The sequence below is a fragment of the Jatropha curcas genome, chromosome 5 (genome assembly GCF_041381405.1).
Source record: "Jatropha curcas cultivar XTBG-Jc1 chromosome 5, XTBG_Jcur_1.0, whole genome shotgun sequence".
NCBI lineage: Eukaryota > Viridiplantae > Streptophyta > Magnoliopsida > Malpighiales > Euphorbiaceae > Jatropha > Jatropha curcas.
The window spans coordinates 1749457-1766499 of NC_143155.1; the positions used below are offsets into that span (position 1 = coordinate 1749457).

Consider the following 17043-nt stretch of genomic DNA (forward strand, 5'->3'; position numbering starts at 1 on the left):
ATAGGTTGCTATTATTATTATTATTATTATTATTATTCAAATCTTTGGACATATAAATTAATTATTGCCAATTATATTAATCAATTTTGCAATTTTGAAATTTGGATTATTAATATTTAATATATGATATATTTAAGAGAAAATTAAACAAAAATTTAGTTTGATCATATTAATTATATTTTTTAATGTGTGAAAATTAAATTAAACCTATTATTATTAAATCAAAAATAAAATTTAAAATTGAGTACGAAAATTTGATTCCCAGTTGCCAAACATATTGTTTTATATTAAAACTAGAAAAAAATCTAAGAATTTCACATAGAAAATGTCACCAAACATCCTAGAATCAGATTTATACAGCAAGATCATTGGAAGATCAGAATTTGTTTTATGCACGTAGATCATAGAATCCGTGCAAAATCAGAAACTTAATACTAACTCCCTAAAAATTCCAAAAATAATAAATTGCAAATATTCCAAATCTCAACCTCACCCCTTTATTTTTTTATAATTATTTAAAAAGCACACTTTCCATCTCAAATGATTAACCAAACGGCACTCCATTTCTTCTTCCTCTCCCCCTCTCCCTGCCTCCCTTCAATCCTTCTCTCTCATTCTCTGTTCACATTGTGTGATCTATCTTTATACTACTCTTTGATGTCTCGTTATCAGCTAAAACATTGATCTAAATCTTTGATTATGAGGGGGGGAGAGCTAGCTGACAATGGCGTCGAAATCAAGGTTCATTCAAGGCTGGGAGACAACACGGTGCACTCATTGGGTCCACAAGCTACAGTGACGTCTCATAGTCGGGATCGGCAGCATCAGCAACAGCAACAGTCTATATTTTCCGGCGAGTTCAGGCCGTTCAGGCGCTGGGTACCATGGTTGGTACCTTTATTTGTGGTGGCTAATATTGTTCTTTTTATTATTGCTATGTCTATTAATAATTGCCCCAAGAACTCTGAGTCTTGTGTTGGAAAGTTTCTTGGACGATTCTCATTTCAATCCATGAAGGAAAATCCCCTTCTTGGTCCTTCCTCTAACACGTAAGTGCTTATCTCTTGCTTTGTTCGTAAGCCTTTTTTTTTTTTCCTCTTTTTCCGAAATTTTGAAACTTTTGGATTCTGGGTTTGATTTAAATGCTTTCTAAATTTGAATATTGATTCTATATTGCTGTTACAGTCGGTGAAAATTTTGGAGATTTTTATTTTGTTTTGTACTCTTGTTCTGTAAAGAGCTCAATTCTATTATTATAAATAACTGGTTGCATAAACCTCTATTGAATATGTGAATAATTTTTAATTATTTTTTGTAAGTCCAAATTTTGTTGCAAGTCTTAGGACAAAAGTGCTTGCATGGTTGTAGGATTTTTAGTGGTTTATTCAATGTCCGTGCATAAAAGTTGTGGCCTTTACTGTTTTTACTTGCCATTTTATTTGTTTGGATGTGTGAAATTGCAATTTTTGTTTTCTGTGTCTAATAGTGGTTTATCTCATTAGATTAGAGAAGATGGGAGCTCTAGATGTCGATAAAGTGGTGAACAGTCACCAGGGTTGGCGCCTGATTTCCTGCATATGGTTGCATGCTGGAGTGTTCCATATACTTGCTAACATGTTGAGCCTTATCTTTATTGGAATTCGCCTCGAGCAAGAATTTGGGTTTAGTATGTATCTGGCTTCTCATTTTGAACCTTTGTTATTAATGTTTTCATGTTTATGTGTATGGCAAAGCTTGCTTATGTGAATAACTATTGCAATTACCTTTCAGAAACAGGTGTCTGCAATAACTTTATTGTATATTAATGTTGAAATGTGAATTAGGGAGTTTCAAGTTCATCAAAGTATGTACAATTCTTGGAACTTTTGTTTTTTCGTTTGCTGATTGATTGGAGAAATGTATTTGTTTGATCTTTTGAGCCTAAGACTGAAAAATATATTAGTTGTATCAGGCTTATGGGTCAGATGAATGAAAGATAATTGTGTACTCATACTGTTTTTATCTACTAAAAATATCTTTGTACTACTTGTTGTCTGGTTTGAATTGGAATTTTTTGAAGAAAATTGGATGGTATTGAGTGTTGATTGATGCATAAACAACTATAATGGTAATTTCATCTGTGCGTTTTCACTTATAAACTCTGTGTAGTCACAGTACCAAAACTTTTTAAACTTAAATACTTGAGTTCATGAATGTGCTTGGCTGCTTAAGGCTGCAGTCATACACTGAGAATTCTTGCCAGTTACTTGAGTTCATGTACGTGTGGGTTGATAATCCGAGAGAGGAGAGGGGTGCTCTGACTTTGTGTAGAATGACTTCTTGTTTTATTGGTTGAAGTTTTAATGCTTTTTTCTTTGAGGTGCAAATTATAATTTCTTTCCCTGATTTGCACTTTTACAGTTCGAATTGGACTAGTCTATGTCATATCTGGTTTTGGTGGGAGTTTGTTGTCAGCTCTTTTTATTCAGTCAGGTATCTCCGTTGGTGCCTCTGGTGCACTCTTTGGCCTACTAGGAGGCATGCTTTCTGAGCTGATTACTAACTGGTCCATATATGCAAATAAGGTACATTTCAATTTCTTTGAATAAAACTTAGTTTCCTAGTAAAATATTTTACCTTTGAAGATTATACTGTTTGTGGTTTGATTCTCTTACATTTGCAAATTTTCATATGCAGTTGGCAGCATTGTTGACTCTTGTTTCCATTATAATAATAAATTTAGCAGTTGGAATCCTTCCACACGTGGACAATTTTGCCCACATTGGAGGATTTATTTCGGGCTTTCTTCTTGGATTTGTGTTCTTACTTCGTCCCCAGTTTGGGTGGATTAACCAAAAAGCTTGTCCTCCAGGATACATTGCTCCTCCAGCTAAATCTAAACACAAGACTTATCAGTATGTGCTGTTGATTCTCTCTGTGGTACTACTGATTGTTGGGTAAGTTGATTTTTATGTTGGAATTTTGTTTACTTCTTTGATTCTTTGCATATGATATTGTCCCACGATTCAAAGAACTTTCTAATTTGATCTCAGAGAGAAGTCGGCTGCCCGAGATTTAAATAAAGCCTAATGGAAAGCTACTAATCTTGATTAGATTTTCACAATATCATTACTTAGATCCTTTTTACTATGCATGGTCACCTTTTAGCAGCCTTCCGATTCTATAACCAAAATGAAATTATTGAGAGAATTCTTCATTACTTGTTATTTACTATAGTAATGAGTCGAATTGAGAGATCATCTTAACAAGTTCATAAATGTTTTGTAAGTATTTAGCATCTTTAGAATAATTTAGGACTGCTCCTTAACAGACATTATGTAATGTTCCAGATTTACTGCTGGGTTGGTTAAACTTCTACGAGGGGCAGATTTGAATAATGACTGTTCTTGGTGTCATTACTTGAGCTGTATACCTACTAAACTATGGAGTTGCAAGTCAAATAAATTTCTTTGTGAGGTAACTGATACTGCCTCTCTTTCTCTCACACGCACACACCGGCACCCTGTGCTTGCAAATTCTTCATTGGTTTAGTTGTGCTATTCAGTTAAAAGCCGAATAATTGAATTTAGATAGTGAGATGCTACTATTGAAGGTAGATGTAGGGAGTTGAATTAAAATTCTTCAGCTTTCTCAAGCAATTGTCACTGTTTTTTCAGTCGAGCCAAATCGGAAATCAATTTAACTTGACATGCCTGAGCAGCGGGAAAAGCCGAGCTTATTCATTATCAGGAGATACATCTTCCCAGATTGAGGTGTTATGTTCTCAGCTTTGCGATTGATGCACATATGTATCTATAAGAGATGGTATTGAAGGAGGTTGTTTAACAAATTGTTGTACATGGCTTGTTCATGCATTTGTAGACAACATTCTTCTATCAAATTAACGATTCAATTTCTTGAAAATTCTCTCGTCAAACTACGTATTAATGTTTGGGGTTATGGTTTTTGACAAAACCGTATACAAACAAGTTTCTATATTTTGTATATAGAGTCTAATAATAAATCACTTATATAAAAAATAAAAAATACAACCTTAAATTGAATTATACGATTGAGTTAAAGAGAATATATGCGTCATAAGCGGTTGCTTGTCCCACTTCATAGCTATTTGTGGCCACTATAGTCTTTCTATAAATATGATTTAATCACATTCAAATTTCTTTTTTCTATTAAATAAGAGATTTGCACATTTTTATGCATATAACTGTACTTAACTATGCCATTGAAGTGATATTTAATGCGAGACCTACCGATTACACTGGGTTAATTTAATTAAGGTAAATCAGTGGATCCCACATTCAATTTTCAAATAAGGATGTGCAAGAGACAAATGTCATTTTAGAATGATATTCCAACAAGTCGCATTTTTGTATTTTTATAGTTTAAGCCATTATAAAATACCATAAATAAAATTACAAAATTAGAGTGAAAGAAATAATAGTCAAAAAAAAAAATTTTTTTGATGAATATAAACAATATAATCATTTTTCTCTATTAAACTTAACCTAAATCCATCTCAGCATATAAATCCTCGTTCCTTTAAAATAGCTTATTCAACCTCTTTATCTTTTAAAAATGAGAACATTTTCTATTTTCTGAACATATATATAGATCTATAAAACACGAAGCATGTTTGTGAATTGTGCAATTTTTAAAACATAAGTTTTTTTTAGTTGGAATATTTGTTTTCATTTAAAGGAAATTATTTTTTAATATCATTTATAGATATTGTGGAGTGAAATTAATCTCATTAATAATATTAATAATATCATTAATATTTTGAAAATATTTCAACTTCAGTTTCTTTTAATAATTAATCAAATTAATAATGTCATTAATGTTATTTCAAAATTATAAGTAAAATTATAATATAATCAATATCTATATGAATTATAGTGAAATAAAAAATGTCTTTAGTATTTTTCAAGTTTTTTTAATTTTAAAAGAATTTTACTTTTTTATCTATATCTATTTTCCCTTTTTAATTTTAATTTTTTTAATATTTGATTCTTTTACAATTTAATTTTCTTTTAATTTAAACATTGACGGAGTTGGAATTAATATCATTTATGATATTAATTACATATTTATTAGAAAAATTGCTTCAAATTAATATATAATAACTACAATCTTGCAATTAAATCGATCTCCATTTCTCCACTGCTTATAATAGTAGCTTCACTGCATGTAACATTTTTTCCAATTTTTTTCGTTATTCAAATAATCATTCATGTTTATTTTTATATAGCTATTTTACATTTATTTAAAAAATATTTAATAAATAGCGATAAAAAAAATTTTATTTTTTAATTTAATGGGCTGAATAATATTGTCTGCTAACAACATAGATAACACTTCTCTTAATTCATCAAATTAGTAAAAACTCTTATTGCCGAGAGAACTCAAATCTGAAACGTCATATTTCATATTAGTGAAAAAAGATCAATCAAACCCACGTTTATTCGACAAAATCCTCTATTTATTCATATAAGTAAGTTTGATTTGTTTATATGTATTTTACAACTGTTAGTGATATGATAGAAAAATTTACTATTGTTAATACAAGTAATTTTTTTTATATTTCTTACAATACTTAATGATATTACTAACAATATTGTAAAAATATTTAGTTTGACAAATTTTTGTAAATATTATTAGTCTACTTGGAATAAATGAATTTCAAATTCATTGAAAATCTAATATTGTGTTTGGAATGGAAAAATATAGATTTGAATTCTATGGAATTTGGTATATCTAATTCAAATTCTACTGAAATCGATGAAATCTCTAAATGAATTCCGCGAACTTGACCATTCTCTATTATAAATTCAATTTTTTTTTTACTCTTTTTTTCTCTTTTTGTTTTTTTTTTTTGAAAAATTCTTACCAACGTTATTTTTTTTTTTCTTTTACACTCTTTTTTTTTTCCTTTTTGTTTACTTTTTTTTTTTTTTTTGAAAATTCCTACTAACGCTATTTTTTTTTTCTTTTACTCTTTTTTTCCCTTTTTATCTACTTTTTTGTTTTTTGGAAAATTCCTACTAATGTTTTTTTTTTTTTTCTGAAATCTGATAATAACCTACGTTATTTTTTACCTTTACTATGAACTAGTAATAACGTTAATTTTTTTTAATCTAGTAAAAAGGTTAGTTATTATTGTGAAACAATAAAAACTCATTATCAACAATTGTTTTCAAATTCAATTGAAAACAGTAATAATTTTTAAAAATATTTTTATAGTTTTCAAATTAATTACTTAAATCAATAAGACTTCTTAACAATTAAAATAATTATTATGATGAATGTTAATACTTATATAATTAATTAAACAATTTAAAAAACAATATGTTATTATATTGTATATAATAAATATAATTGGTGTTTATTATTTATTATTATTAAATTATTATGTCAAGGGTATAATAAAAAATAAAAATAAATGAATTTTCATTTAAGAATTTATTCTAAATATAATTTTATAGAATTCAATTGAATTCTTTATTTTAATTTATCACACACCGAACATGAGAAATTCATTTATAAAAGAATTCTATAACCATAATTCATTTGTTCCAAACATAATATATAAGTCAAGTTTTTTTAACATGAAAATCAAATTTTTTTTTTATTTATCTTTATCACTTAATCAACTCATTATTTTCCCTAAAGCTAAGAAAATACAAAAGTTAATACAAATAATAATATATTCATATAGAAACAACTGTCTGTTTGGATTATATTAAGCATCTTAAATGTATTACGATCGGTCGGTTGACGTTCTTATCATCGCACTTTTTAATATATCAGATTAACCTCTCCTCTCTATTAGGCTTCGCTCTGCGAGGCGATTTTGACAATCTCTCTCTAAATTGGAAAGGAACATGTGAGTCCTCATTATCCGATTGCAGTTTCATTTCAATTTTTTTGTTAGTGATTGCTCGCGAGTTGCGATCCATGTATGATTGCAGGTTAGCTTATCTAGGGTTGATGATTTATTTATTTTTCTGTTTAGAAATTGTTTTTCAACTATCAGATTAGTTTCTTCATCTTGAGTAATGGGAATTCTGTCTGCAACCAAACAGATATATGTCTTTGTTTTGCATGTTCTTGTTGTACCTGCGCAGGTTTAAAATTTTGAAGAATCTATGGGTGCGGTTTATTTATTTATTCCCTTTAATTTGTTATAACAATTAGTAGATACAAGGTTTCTGTAATTTTCTCGTTGATGTAGAGGTAGGGTGTTTTCGTTATAGATTGGTGGGTTGAATTCTGATATTATGATATTGCATTAGTAGATTCATAGTTTTCCATTTCATTGTTCCTTGGGTAGCTTAGAATCCCTAAATTTGGTAACCTATTCTGTAGGTATCCATTCAAATTTAAGATATGGGATTTTACAATTTTTCCTAACTTGAAGTGAAATTTGGGGCCATTTTATTCCAAATTTGGAAACCAAGGGGTTTTCATTTCTTAAACTTGAGAAGACAACTTAGAGAACTGCTAAAAAGGCAGTATGGCAGTTTTTGTAAGCTCATTTAAAACTGGATAAGTAGAAAACCTGATGGACTAGGAACTTCGATTTTTTTTTATTGGCTCATTTTCTACCAAATTCTTGTTTTACTGAAAATATTTTGAAAGTAGATTTGCCCAATTTCTAGATATAACCATATGATTAGATGATGCTTAAACTATGCTATCCTATTTTTGATGAGTTTCTCTTCGACATTGATGTATCTATTTTGGATTAACTATTCTATCTCTCATATTGTCTTCTTTACTAATTACCTCATCAATGGGTGAAAAGAGAGAAGAGTAAGCATGATAGCAATCATGTGGAGGATGTAACATGATGTGGTCACGTGGTGCGATTATAAATTGGTTGAGGATCAAAATATTTACGTTGCAAAAGAAGAGAAAGGAGGAAAACAAAAAGAAAATAAGCATGATAGCAATCATGTGGAGGATGTAACATGACGTGTTCACGCGGTGAAAAGAGAGAAGAGTAAGCATGATAGCAATCATGTGGAGGACGTAACCTGACGTGGTCATGTGGTGCGATTATTAAGCGGTTGGGGATCAAAATATTTACAAGATGATATTGAAAAAAGTTGCAAAGGAGGAAGGGAAAGGAGGAAAACAAAAATAAAATAAGTGTTCTTATTGATGGGATTAGAATCTTGGTTTGGTAGGACAAATTTTGTGTAATGTCAGAGTCATTATTATTATGCATTTCTGTTTGACTTGCTATGTGGCATATTTTCCTTTCTATTTGTGGACTTTTTTTTTTTTTTTTGTTGGAAGAGATTTTTTTCCTTTTTTATTTAGGAATTGAACTCAAATGGAAGTCTTCTTTAGTTACGAAGATTTGCCTCACTTATATTCCTCATTCCTATAAATGGGAATGAAATAAGGCAATATAAGTCGTTCTATTCCCATCATTATCATTCTTGGTTATCAGGAACTTAACTCATATGAGTTAAATTTCGATACCTATTCTTGATATGTCATTATTGGCAAACAAAATGAGGTGTTGCGTTTCCAGAGAAGCATGGATGCAACACTTGACTATTAATTTTTCCAACGCTATGAATGAACTAAAATGTGACTTTTCATCGATTATTCGGATTCTTGATTTAATAGGTTCCCAATTCAATAATTTGAAAATTTTCTCCCTTCCCTCTCACTAATAATTCAAATGCCATTATTTATAGTTAAAGTAATTATATGGTCAACCATAGTTGGATGGTGTTACAATCATTCACTATGCTCCAATATTCCTCATTTTGGGCTTATCAAAATGGCACCAAGTGTATGCTATATAAAATTGTCTTGGTATGTGGGATTGAAACATTTTTGCTATATACCATAATAATTTGGCTCAAAGCTACAATGTGAACCATTTCTCTTTTCTTTAGTCCTTTTATCTCCAACTAGATATGGTGTTTGCCGATGTAGTTTGATGTATTGGAATTTAGGTTGTGCTCTTGTGGATAGCTTAGTTTGGATTTGATTTAGTAGCGTAATGGAAAATTGTGCAAACTATGGAAGTACCTAAATGGCAAACTACAACCTTCTATTTTTCTACTTTGCTAGAATAATTTCTTTTGATAATGTGGTTCTTTCATGTTGTTCATAGGCTAGGTTCTTTATGGAATCCTCAAGAGCTCTAGCAAGTATACTAGGAAGTCAAGTACTTGAACTTGATAACTGGGGCGCAATTTGAAAATGCTTTGTGGCTATTGCTCCATTTATTTCAATTGTTTGAAGTTTTTAAATGTTTGTAGGGTCTATACTGGATTAAAACTTTTAAATGATCATACAGGGTGCCAATGGATGAAATGAAAGGCAACGATGCTTGTAGCTCCATGCCAAAAACTAATAATGGCAATATTGAAGATGAAATGGAGAAAGAACATAAGATGGACGAGATGAATGGTGGTAAGAGTGGCATTATTGGGGTTGAGATAGCTTCCTCTGAGATAATGAAGGCAAATGATGAACAACCATTTCTTATTCCTAATCCTAGTGGTTTTGAGAGTGAACAATTCATGGAAGAAGTTGATATGCTTATTGGAGAAGCGGAGAAAGAAAATATGTATGCAGAGATGAATAATGATAAGATTGGTGATATCGAGGTTGAGATTGTCTCCTCAAAGTTCGTGAACGTGAATGGTGAAGAATCAATATTTTTTCCCTGTGGCGAAGAGAATGAAGAGCTTACAAGAGAATCTAATGTAGTTATCATGCATGAAGAGGAGGAGCACTCAATGGAAATGTTGAATGATGAAGAGGATCCTAATGAAGATTTGGAATATCAAGAAGAGGCAAAAGAAGAGGTGAATAATGAAGAGGATCCTGATGAAGAATTGGAACATAAGGAAGAGGTGAAAGAAGAGGTGAATAATGAAGAGGATCCTGATGAAGAATTGGAAGAAGAAGAAGAGGCAAGACAAGAGGTGAATAATAAAGAGGATCTTGATGAAGAACTGGAACAAGAAGAAGAGGTAAGACAAGAGGTGAATAATGAAGAACAAGTTGAAGTTACTTCCAAGAAGAAAGTAGCTAAGTCGAGGAAGAAGGGGAAAAAGGGCTTAAAGAAGAAAATAACTTTAAGATCTATGAATAAAGTGATTGTCAAGGATACAACTGATCAAAAACCTTCTAGTGAGAACAACCTTCAAATGATGATGGAGTTGAATGACAATGCAAAAATTGATGAGAAAATGGTGCATGAAGGAAATATAAAAGAACAAGTGAAGGATGGAGAACGAGTGGAAGATGTTTCTCAAAAGAAAATAGGTAAATTGAAGAAAAAGAAGAGGGAAGACTTGAAAAAGAAGATAGCTCGAATGGGTGTGAATGAAGTAACTGTCAAGGGTATGAATGGCAAAGAACCTATAAACAAAAAGGTAAAAGATGCTAAGCTTATGGGCATGATATTTATGTGTAGTTCTAAGACAAAGCAAGATTGCTACCGTTACAAGGTTTTAGGTTTGCCTGCAAATAAAAGAGAGATTGTTCTAAAGATTTGTGAGGGGATGAAGTTGTTCTTGTTTGATTTTGATTTGAAATTGTTGTACGGGATCTATAGAGCTGCGGGACCTGGGGGTTACAATATCGAACCAATGGCTTTCAATTCTGCATTCCCTGCCCAGGTTAGTGGCCAAGAATTACATTTCAACTTTATTTTAATTTTTTCGGGCTTAAGTTCTCAAAGCATAGTTTTGTTTAGCAATGGTTGCAAATTCCAAGATTCGCACTTTTTACTTATCCTTACATTGTTGTTTGACAAGTGCTAAGGTCAAAGGTTTGCCCTTATATCTTCAATCGATAACATTCGATAACAACATTTCTCGACCAATCATTAACAAGCAATTAGAATTCGCACGTGCAACTTTTTCTTAAGAACTCACTTGTAAAGCAATTTTTACATGAAGGAATTGATTTGGATTTGACCTTATCCAATTCAAAATTTTCATTGCAAAACATTTATTTGTCATGTTTAGGCTTGTGTTTGCTTTTAGCCAAACAATTGGGTGAGTTTAGCATGATCACATGGTCTAATAGTCAAACATCTACGTGTTAGCAATAGTTCACTAAGCTACACATTAATTCAATTTCTCAAGTCCTCAGTGGACTACTTTTAACACCCAAGTTGACTTTTTGGCCATGTGATCATCCCCTCCCCTTTTCAATTGTTTAACTAACTAGTAATTTACAAAGGTCTAGGCGTGATTTAGCTAGAGTTAACTAATATTTGTTACAATTCATAGAGCTTGCTAAAAGTTTGTTGGCTTTTGGCTTCCATGTTCCACACCTACATACTATGGCTTGATGCATGGGACCTTCCTCGATTAGACCATTTTCACTCTTAGATCATTACTTGGGCAATATTTTTTGGTATTGAAAGTTGCTTGTCATTTATTCTAATTATTATCTATGAGTTGCATCATATGCTCTCTACTATGTTGCTTTAATCTCAAATTATTTGGGGTCGGTTATATCAATCTTTTGGTACCATTCCACTTTGTTCATAACTAAGTCTGCATTAATGCCAAAAGGTATATATATATAGATGGCCAAATCACAGCGAATGAGTTATTTTTCTAATGTTTATCTTGGTTTTTGGTTTGATTTTCCCATGATTTGCTTTATTCATCTTTTACTTTTAGCTTTCATAGGACGGTTGATGTATTTTTTACCAAGCATATGTGATATGTTTGTTTGGCGAATGAAGTACCATGAAATCCTTGAGCTAATCTACTTTACAGAATAATGAACATGAGCTAAATTTGTGAAATAAGAATTCTCAATTTATGATTTCTTCCCTCCATCCTCACGAATTTACTTCTTTAAAGGTTTGCGAACTTAGGCCCATAATCCATTAATCTTTACTTATAAATGGGCTTAAGTGTCAAGTTAACACAAATGCCATGTGGCCAGTGAGGTCAGATATAAAGTGGGCGCCTTTTCATGGATAAGGGCCATTGTGGGAGTGAAATCCGGCTTTTTGTTCTTTAAAGATTACATGAAAGGGGAATTGCATTCAAGAAAAAGTTAAGGCCACCCCCTCCATTTCTATAACATAAAAAAGAGCAACAGGCAAAGAAATGTTTGTAGTGATTAAAAATTGACCACAGCCAGATTCCATACTGGCAATTTTTATGTGATTAAAAGTGATGCATAGTCTAGAGTCTACATTAACAATTTTAATCTCAAGCATAAATCATTTCTTAGTTGCAGTAAACATGAGTTGGGAGTTTCCCACTGGAATGCAGAAGTTACATTTTCTTCCATGTGTAAAAGCATAGATGAATTGTATTTAAAGTTTTCATATGCGGACATAAATTACATATATTTAGGCTAGGGCCTGTGTGTGCATTATATTGTTATCACCATAATGCTTTTGTGCTTCTGCTTTCACTTTATGCAACCAAGGTTTCAATTTTTACTTTATTTAAAATACCCTGATTAAGAAAGCAAGGTTGTTGCATAAGGGAATGATGCATTAGAACTACAACTTAATGGGGAAATTTGGAAAAGTTGAACTTTGGATTTGTATGCAAATGGCAGTCATACAAAGTTGCTAATTGTTTAGCCTTGTACTTGGTAAAAGATTCTTGCTTGTATTTTCAGCTTTCCATTTATCAGTAAATTAGACTTTGAGACATTTGAATTTCCAAGAAATTAATAGAGGCCTATCTGAAAGCTTAGACTTTGAAATTACTCTTTTGGCTTGAGCCTAACTAATTTTTCTAAAGAAGAGAAATATTTTGCCATGTTTTTACTGGACCATTTTAATTCTTTTGTTGCAATGTCACTGTACGTGTTTGTGACTAAGGCTTAGTAGTAGTTGTTGTAAACTCACCATACACCATGTGGTGTGAGAATGTGATATTTAATCTCTTTTCATAATTTTTTATGAAATTTTATTCTTAGAAGATTCAAGATTGTAGTTCGTTTGCATTACATTTATCATATGTTATGTTCATGCATTATATATAGTTATTTGATGAGAGATTTTCTATTAAATGCTGTTGTATCCTAGAGTGATCAGGAGCATATAATTATTTTCTGTTATTGTCTTTTGATCAAATAGCTTTTGTTGTCTTTTGAGTTCTAAAAATCACCAATGTCATATTCAGAGTGACATTAATTTAGTAGTATAATGCTATAGTTTTGCAGGTTCTGCTATTGCTATTTTCTTTCTTTCTGTTGAGTGCAGTTGATTGTGGTTAATTAGAATCATTATCTACAGATTGCTTACTGGATGATTTGTCTCCATATACAGTCATGGTAGTTGGATACTTAGTTGGTTAGCTTGTGTGTTATTCTTTCTTATGGTACAATTAAGATATTGGTGATAGTTTCTTCAGTTTAAATACTTTTGTTTTCAATGTGTGTTTACCTGGTTTAGTATCCTGAGACAACTTGTGTTATAAGAGGGTTTGTTGTGGTAGGTGCGGTTCAGTGTTTTTGAGGACTGCTTGCCAGTGCCAGAGGAGAAGTTCAAAAAGGTTATCAAAGACAATTACTACAAGAAGAATAAGTTCGATTTTCAATTAACATCAGAACAGGTTTGTCCTTGTCTAATTATGGATATATACCAATTAGAGGTGCTATTGGATCAAATAAATTAAGGATGAATCCTACATCTTTGCATTTGACCAAATGGTAAATTGCTTATTGTACTGGTATACAGGTGAAGAATTTGTGCAAGCTTTTTCAAGCTGCCAGTACCAAGTCGAAACAATTGCGTAGAAATCCTAAAGCACAGACTCATAAATTTACAGAACGAGACTGGAATAAAAAGCATCATCACAGTGCAGAAACCCATACATTGACAGCAGATCAGAACAGGACCAGGAAGCGTCGTAAGCAAGCAGAAATCCATGCTTCTGTAGCTTGGGACCGGAGTAGGAAGCGTCATAGGCAGGCAGAAACCCATGCATCTGTAGATTGGAACCGGAGTAGGAAGCCTCAAAAGCAAGGAAAAATAAATACATCTGTAGATCGGGACTGGACTAGAAAGCGTCGTCCTGCTGCAGAAACTCATAGATTTTCTGATCGGGACAGGACTAGGAAGCGACATCCTGATGCATATGAAAGGGAAACTTATGTGTCCCCTGTTGCACCGCTGCCATCACGCCCACCTTTACCCCCTCCATCATCCCTTGCTTTCCCTCCACGGTTATATGCTTATGAAGGGACATCGGAAATGATGAATAATTATAGAAGGGATACACTTACTGAACATCAAGACATGCGATATAGAGATTTGGAGCTGAGGCGTCATAAGCATGTTGAACACACAAGGGACTCATTCCATGATCATCATGATGGACGGTTTTTAGATTCAGAATTGAGGCATCAAGGAGAGACTAAACACCGTGATCCATATCCACCATATAGGGACTATCCTTTGCACCGTGGTCTCTCATATTCTGTTGCTCAGCCATTGGACTACCATTCCCACTCGAGGACATCCCTTCATTCTACAGCCCCAGCTTATAGTATAGATCTATATGACCGTTATGGTGGTAAGAGATCCTGGTACTGACAACAGGAGATTCCTGGAAGTATGAAAATGAGTAGAAGCAACATTGGGTTTTGTGTTATTAACATAAGCTTGCTTGAGGCAGAGGCTGATGTTAATGAAATTTTCAGTCTTTTCAGTATCCAACTAACTGTGAACTCTGTTTACTTGATTTCAGTGTGTCAATTGTACTTAAATTTTGGTATATAAGATCTTTGCTAGAGAATATTGATTTGTTGACCCTTGATTCATGAATGAAGGCTGAGTTTGGTAATCCGTAATGAAATATAATTTAATATAATCATAGCTTTGATTATATTACGCTACATTCCATTATGGTGTATCAAACATAGGATTCTGCTGAAACAGTTCTTCAAGATTCCAGATTTAATCCTTGACAGTTCTTTTCAATTGGTTAAGAGCATAGCGAATGCTTTCTTGAACAGTTGAGAACTTTTGGGATGATGGCCTCAAGAAAACTTAATGCCATTGTCTCCTAAAATTATGAAATCAAAGAAATGCTACTTTAATTCCAAATCAACTGAAAATCTGAGAAGCTGTTGAAAAACAAACACAAAAAGGCATGCCTGTCTTTTTGATTTTTTTTAAGCACAAAACATATTTTAATTAGAGGGTTTGAACTTATACTACGAGATAGAGCCATTAATTGCGAGATAGACATTTGATAGTTGTCCGATTGCCCTGTCTGTTATAATGTGAAACACCTAAAACAATAAAGTGTGTTTAAGATGAATTTTTTTTCTGCTGAGAAATAAAAAAAAAAAAATTGTAAGAGTTTCTTGTGTTGGAAGCCAGAAATCTAATCACATGTATGCTCTGAATCACATTGGTTCATGTGGGGATGTCCCTTAAATTTTATCAAACATGTGGAAAAGATGGAATTTCTAATTCTACAACTTCCATGTGAATTGCACCTTCAAGTCTAAGCTAAGTGGTTAAAAGTAAATGCTTCACTTGGTGATGAATTATTGCACTTTTAAATTAAATTTTCCTTCTCAACAAATCTACTTTATGCACTTTTAATAAACACCCAGTTAGGTGAGTTTGGTGATAGATATGAAATTTTTTTTTTTTTTTAAATGAGTTAGAAGTATATATAGCAATGAAGCTACAAATGAAAGTGGGTTGGACCATAATGGATTGTCTTTTGCATGCATATTGCTGGTAGCTATCAATTATTTCCATCATTTACTTTGACACCATTATTCCCCTATGCCCTATGCCTTCTTTTTCATTCCAAATTATATTTTTAGAAAGTATCTTATTTAGCATGTTTTTTTTTTTTTTTTCCTTCTTCAGATGACACAGTAAAATCTGAATAAAAGACATTTTCAGTACACGCAACTTTATTTTCTTATAATTTTTCTCGATTTAAATATGTAATTGCAATCGTAAGTTATCAATATTGTAATATTCAAATTTTAGTCGAGAAAAATTAAACCCTATTACATAGCTCATTTTTAAATTTCCAATATTAAAAAAATTAATTTTAAACCATAATAATTATAATGATGGTTTAAACTAAACTCTCATAATTTAAGAAATTAGCAATTGAAAATTAATTGGATGTAGTTGAACTAATACCTTAATAGCTATCACCTATTCTTTGAAAAAACTTTCCCTCCATGTGTATTTAGCTTTTGATGCGAGGAAGATATCTCTCCCCTTTTGAACATGATGGGAGGTAGTTAAGTTTGGTAGTTGTAGCAGTTGGTCTGTACTGTTATGACTGAGTTTGTGTTGAGAATATTGGTAAGAAAGAATATAGGTTAGTACTTTTGGGGTTCAATAAAAGCAAAAGAAAGAAAAAGATAAGTGGTGATTTAGTGATGGTGCTATATATGGGAACAAAGGAAGTTCTTAGATATGATTCTTCTATCTTTAATCTTCTTTTTTTTTTTTTTTTCGTTTTTTGGCCAATATATTCATAGAGATTGCGTAAAGCTGAAACTGAATTTCTTGAGGCATGCAATTTATTGGTCCCTACGTTCAACTAATAGTTTGATAAAGGCTAAGCAAAGGTTATTTCATCATAGCTTGCATGTTGGTGTTCTAGTACTTCACTTATTGGACAAAAGCATTATTATATTGTTTCAATTTGTAGTTTTTGTTTTTGATTCAATTATCAAAACCCTAATTGATTATCAAAATTGGGAAAGGAATTTGACATTTGATATATGGTGGATTATGGGAGAAGTTGAAATTTTTAAAAAGAAAACAATATTAGGATATTTGACTTCTTACAGTGAGATAGTTTTTTTTTTTTTTTTTTTTTTTTTTAAAGCACTCGTTTATGTCCTTTTATTTTTGTTTTTAAAAGGAAATATTGAACTTGTACTACCTCGAAGAATAATAATCAAATAAGAAATTCAAGATAGAGTTCCAAATGTAAAGCAAGCACTATGAATGATAGCTCGAACCAAAAAACATGTTTCCATATTCGTTTGGCTCCTAATCTGTAACACCCCTTCTCGGTCCACCCGTAA

The 17043-nt window shown here is 31.8% G+C and overlaps 2 protein-coding genes across 3 annotated transcripts; both read left to right on the forward strand.

The window, feature by feature from the left end:
- Positions 1-528: 528 nt before the first annotated feature.
- RBL1 (RHOMBOID-like 1) lies at positions 529-3903 on the forward strand. The gene is made up of 6 exons (XM_012237174.4): positions 529-1049; positions 1503-1666; positions 2401-2564; positions 2677-2936; positions 3330-3456; positions 3657-3903. Exons 1-6 carry the CDS (start codon positions 700-702, stop codon positions 3777-3779), a joined length of 1188 nt encoding a protein of 395 aa, XP_012092564.1. The 5' UTR covers positions 529-699; the 3' UTR covers positions 3780-3903.
- A 2821-nt stretch (positions 3904-6724) lies between these two features.
- Positions 6725-14776, forward strand: LOC105650295 (uncharacterized). Of its 2 annotated transcripts, none has more exons than XM_012237172.4 (4): positions 6725-6883; positions 9323-10655; positions 13461-13577; positions 13703-14776. In XM_012237172.4, coding segments are annotated over exons 1-4 (2310 nt in total). In that variant the 5' UTR covers positions 6725-6881; the 3' UTR covers positions 14561-14776. The 2 variants fall into 2 exon arrangements, with proteins under 2 accessions (XP_012092562.1, XP_012092563.1); XM_012237173.4 differs by having other exon boundaries at positions 6781-6968.
- Positions 14777-17043: the final 2267 nt, after the last annotated feature.

What these genes read in the sequence shown, in the direction of transcription:
- LOC105650295 (XM_012237173.4), top strand. An exon ending in ATTCTGCATTCCCTGCCCAG is followed by an intron (nt 10,656 to 13,460) that starts GTTAGTGGCCAA and finishes TTGTTGTGGTAG; the next exon opens with GTGCGGTTCAGTGTTTTTGA. An exon ending in TTCAATTAACATCAGAACAG is followed by an intron (nt 13,578 to 13,702) that starts GTTTGTCCTTGT and finishes ACTGGTATACAG; the next exon opens with GTGAAGAATTTGTGCAAGCT.
- RBL1 (XM_012237174.4), top strand. Translation starts at nt 700, where the DNA reads ATGAGGGGGGGAGAGCTAGCTGACAATGGCGTCGAAATCAAGGTTCAT. An exon ending in CGAGCAAGAATTTGGGTTTA is followed by an intron (nt 1,667 to 2,400) that starts GTATGTATCTGG and finishes GCACTTTTACAG; the next exon opens with TTCGAATTGGACTAGTCTAT. An exon ending in GGTCCATATATGCAAATAAG is followed by an intron (nt 2,565 to 2,676) that starts GTACATTTCAAT and finishes TTTCATATGCAG; the next exon opens with TTGGCAGCATTGTTGACTCT.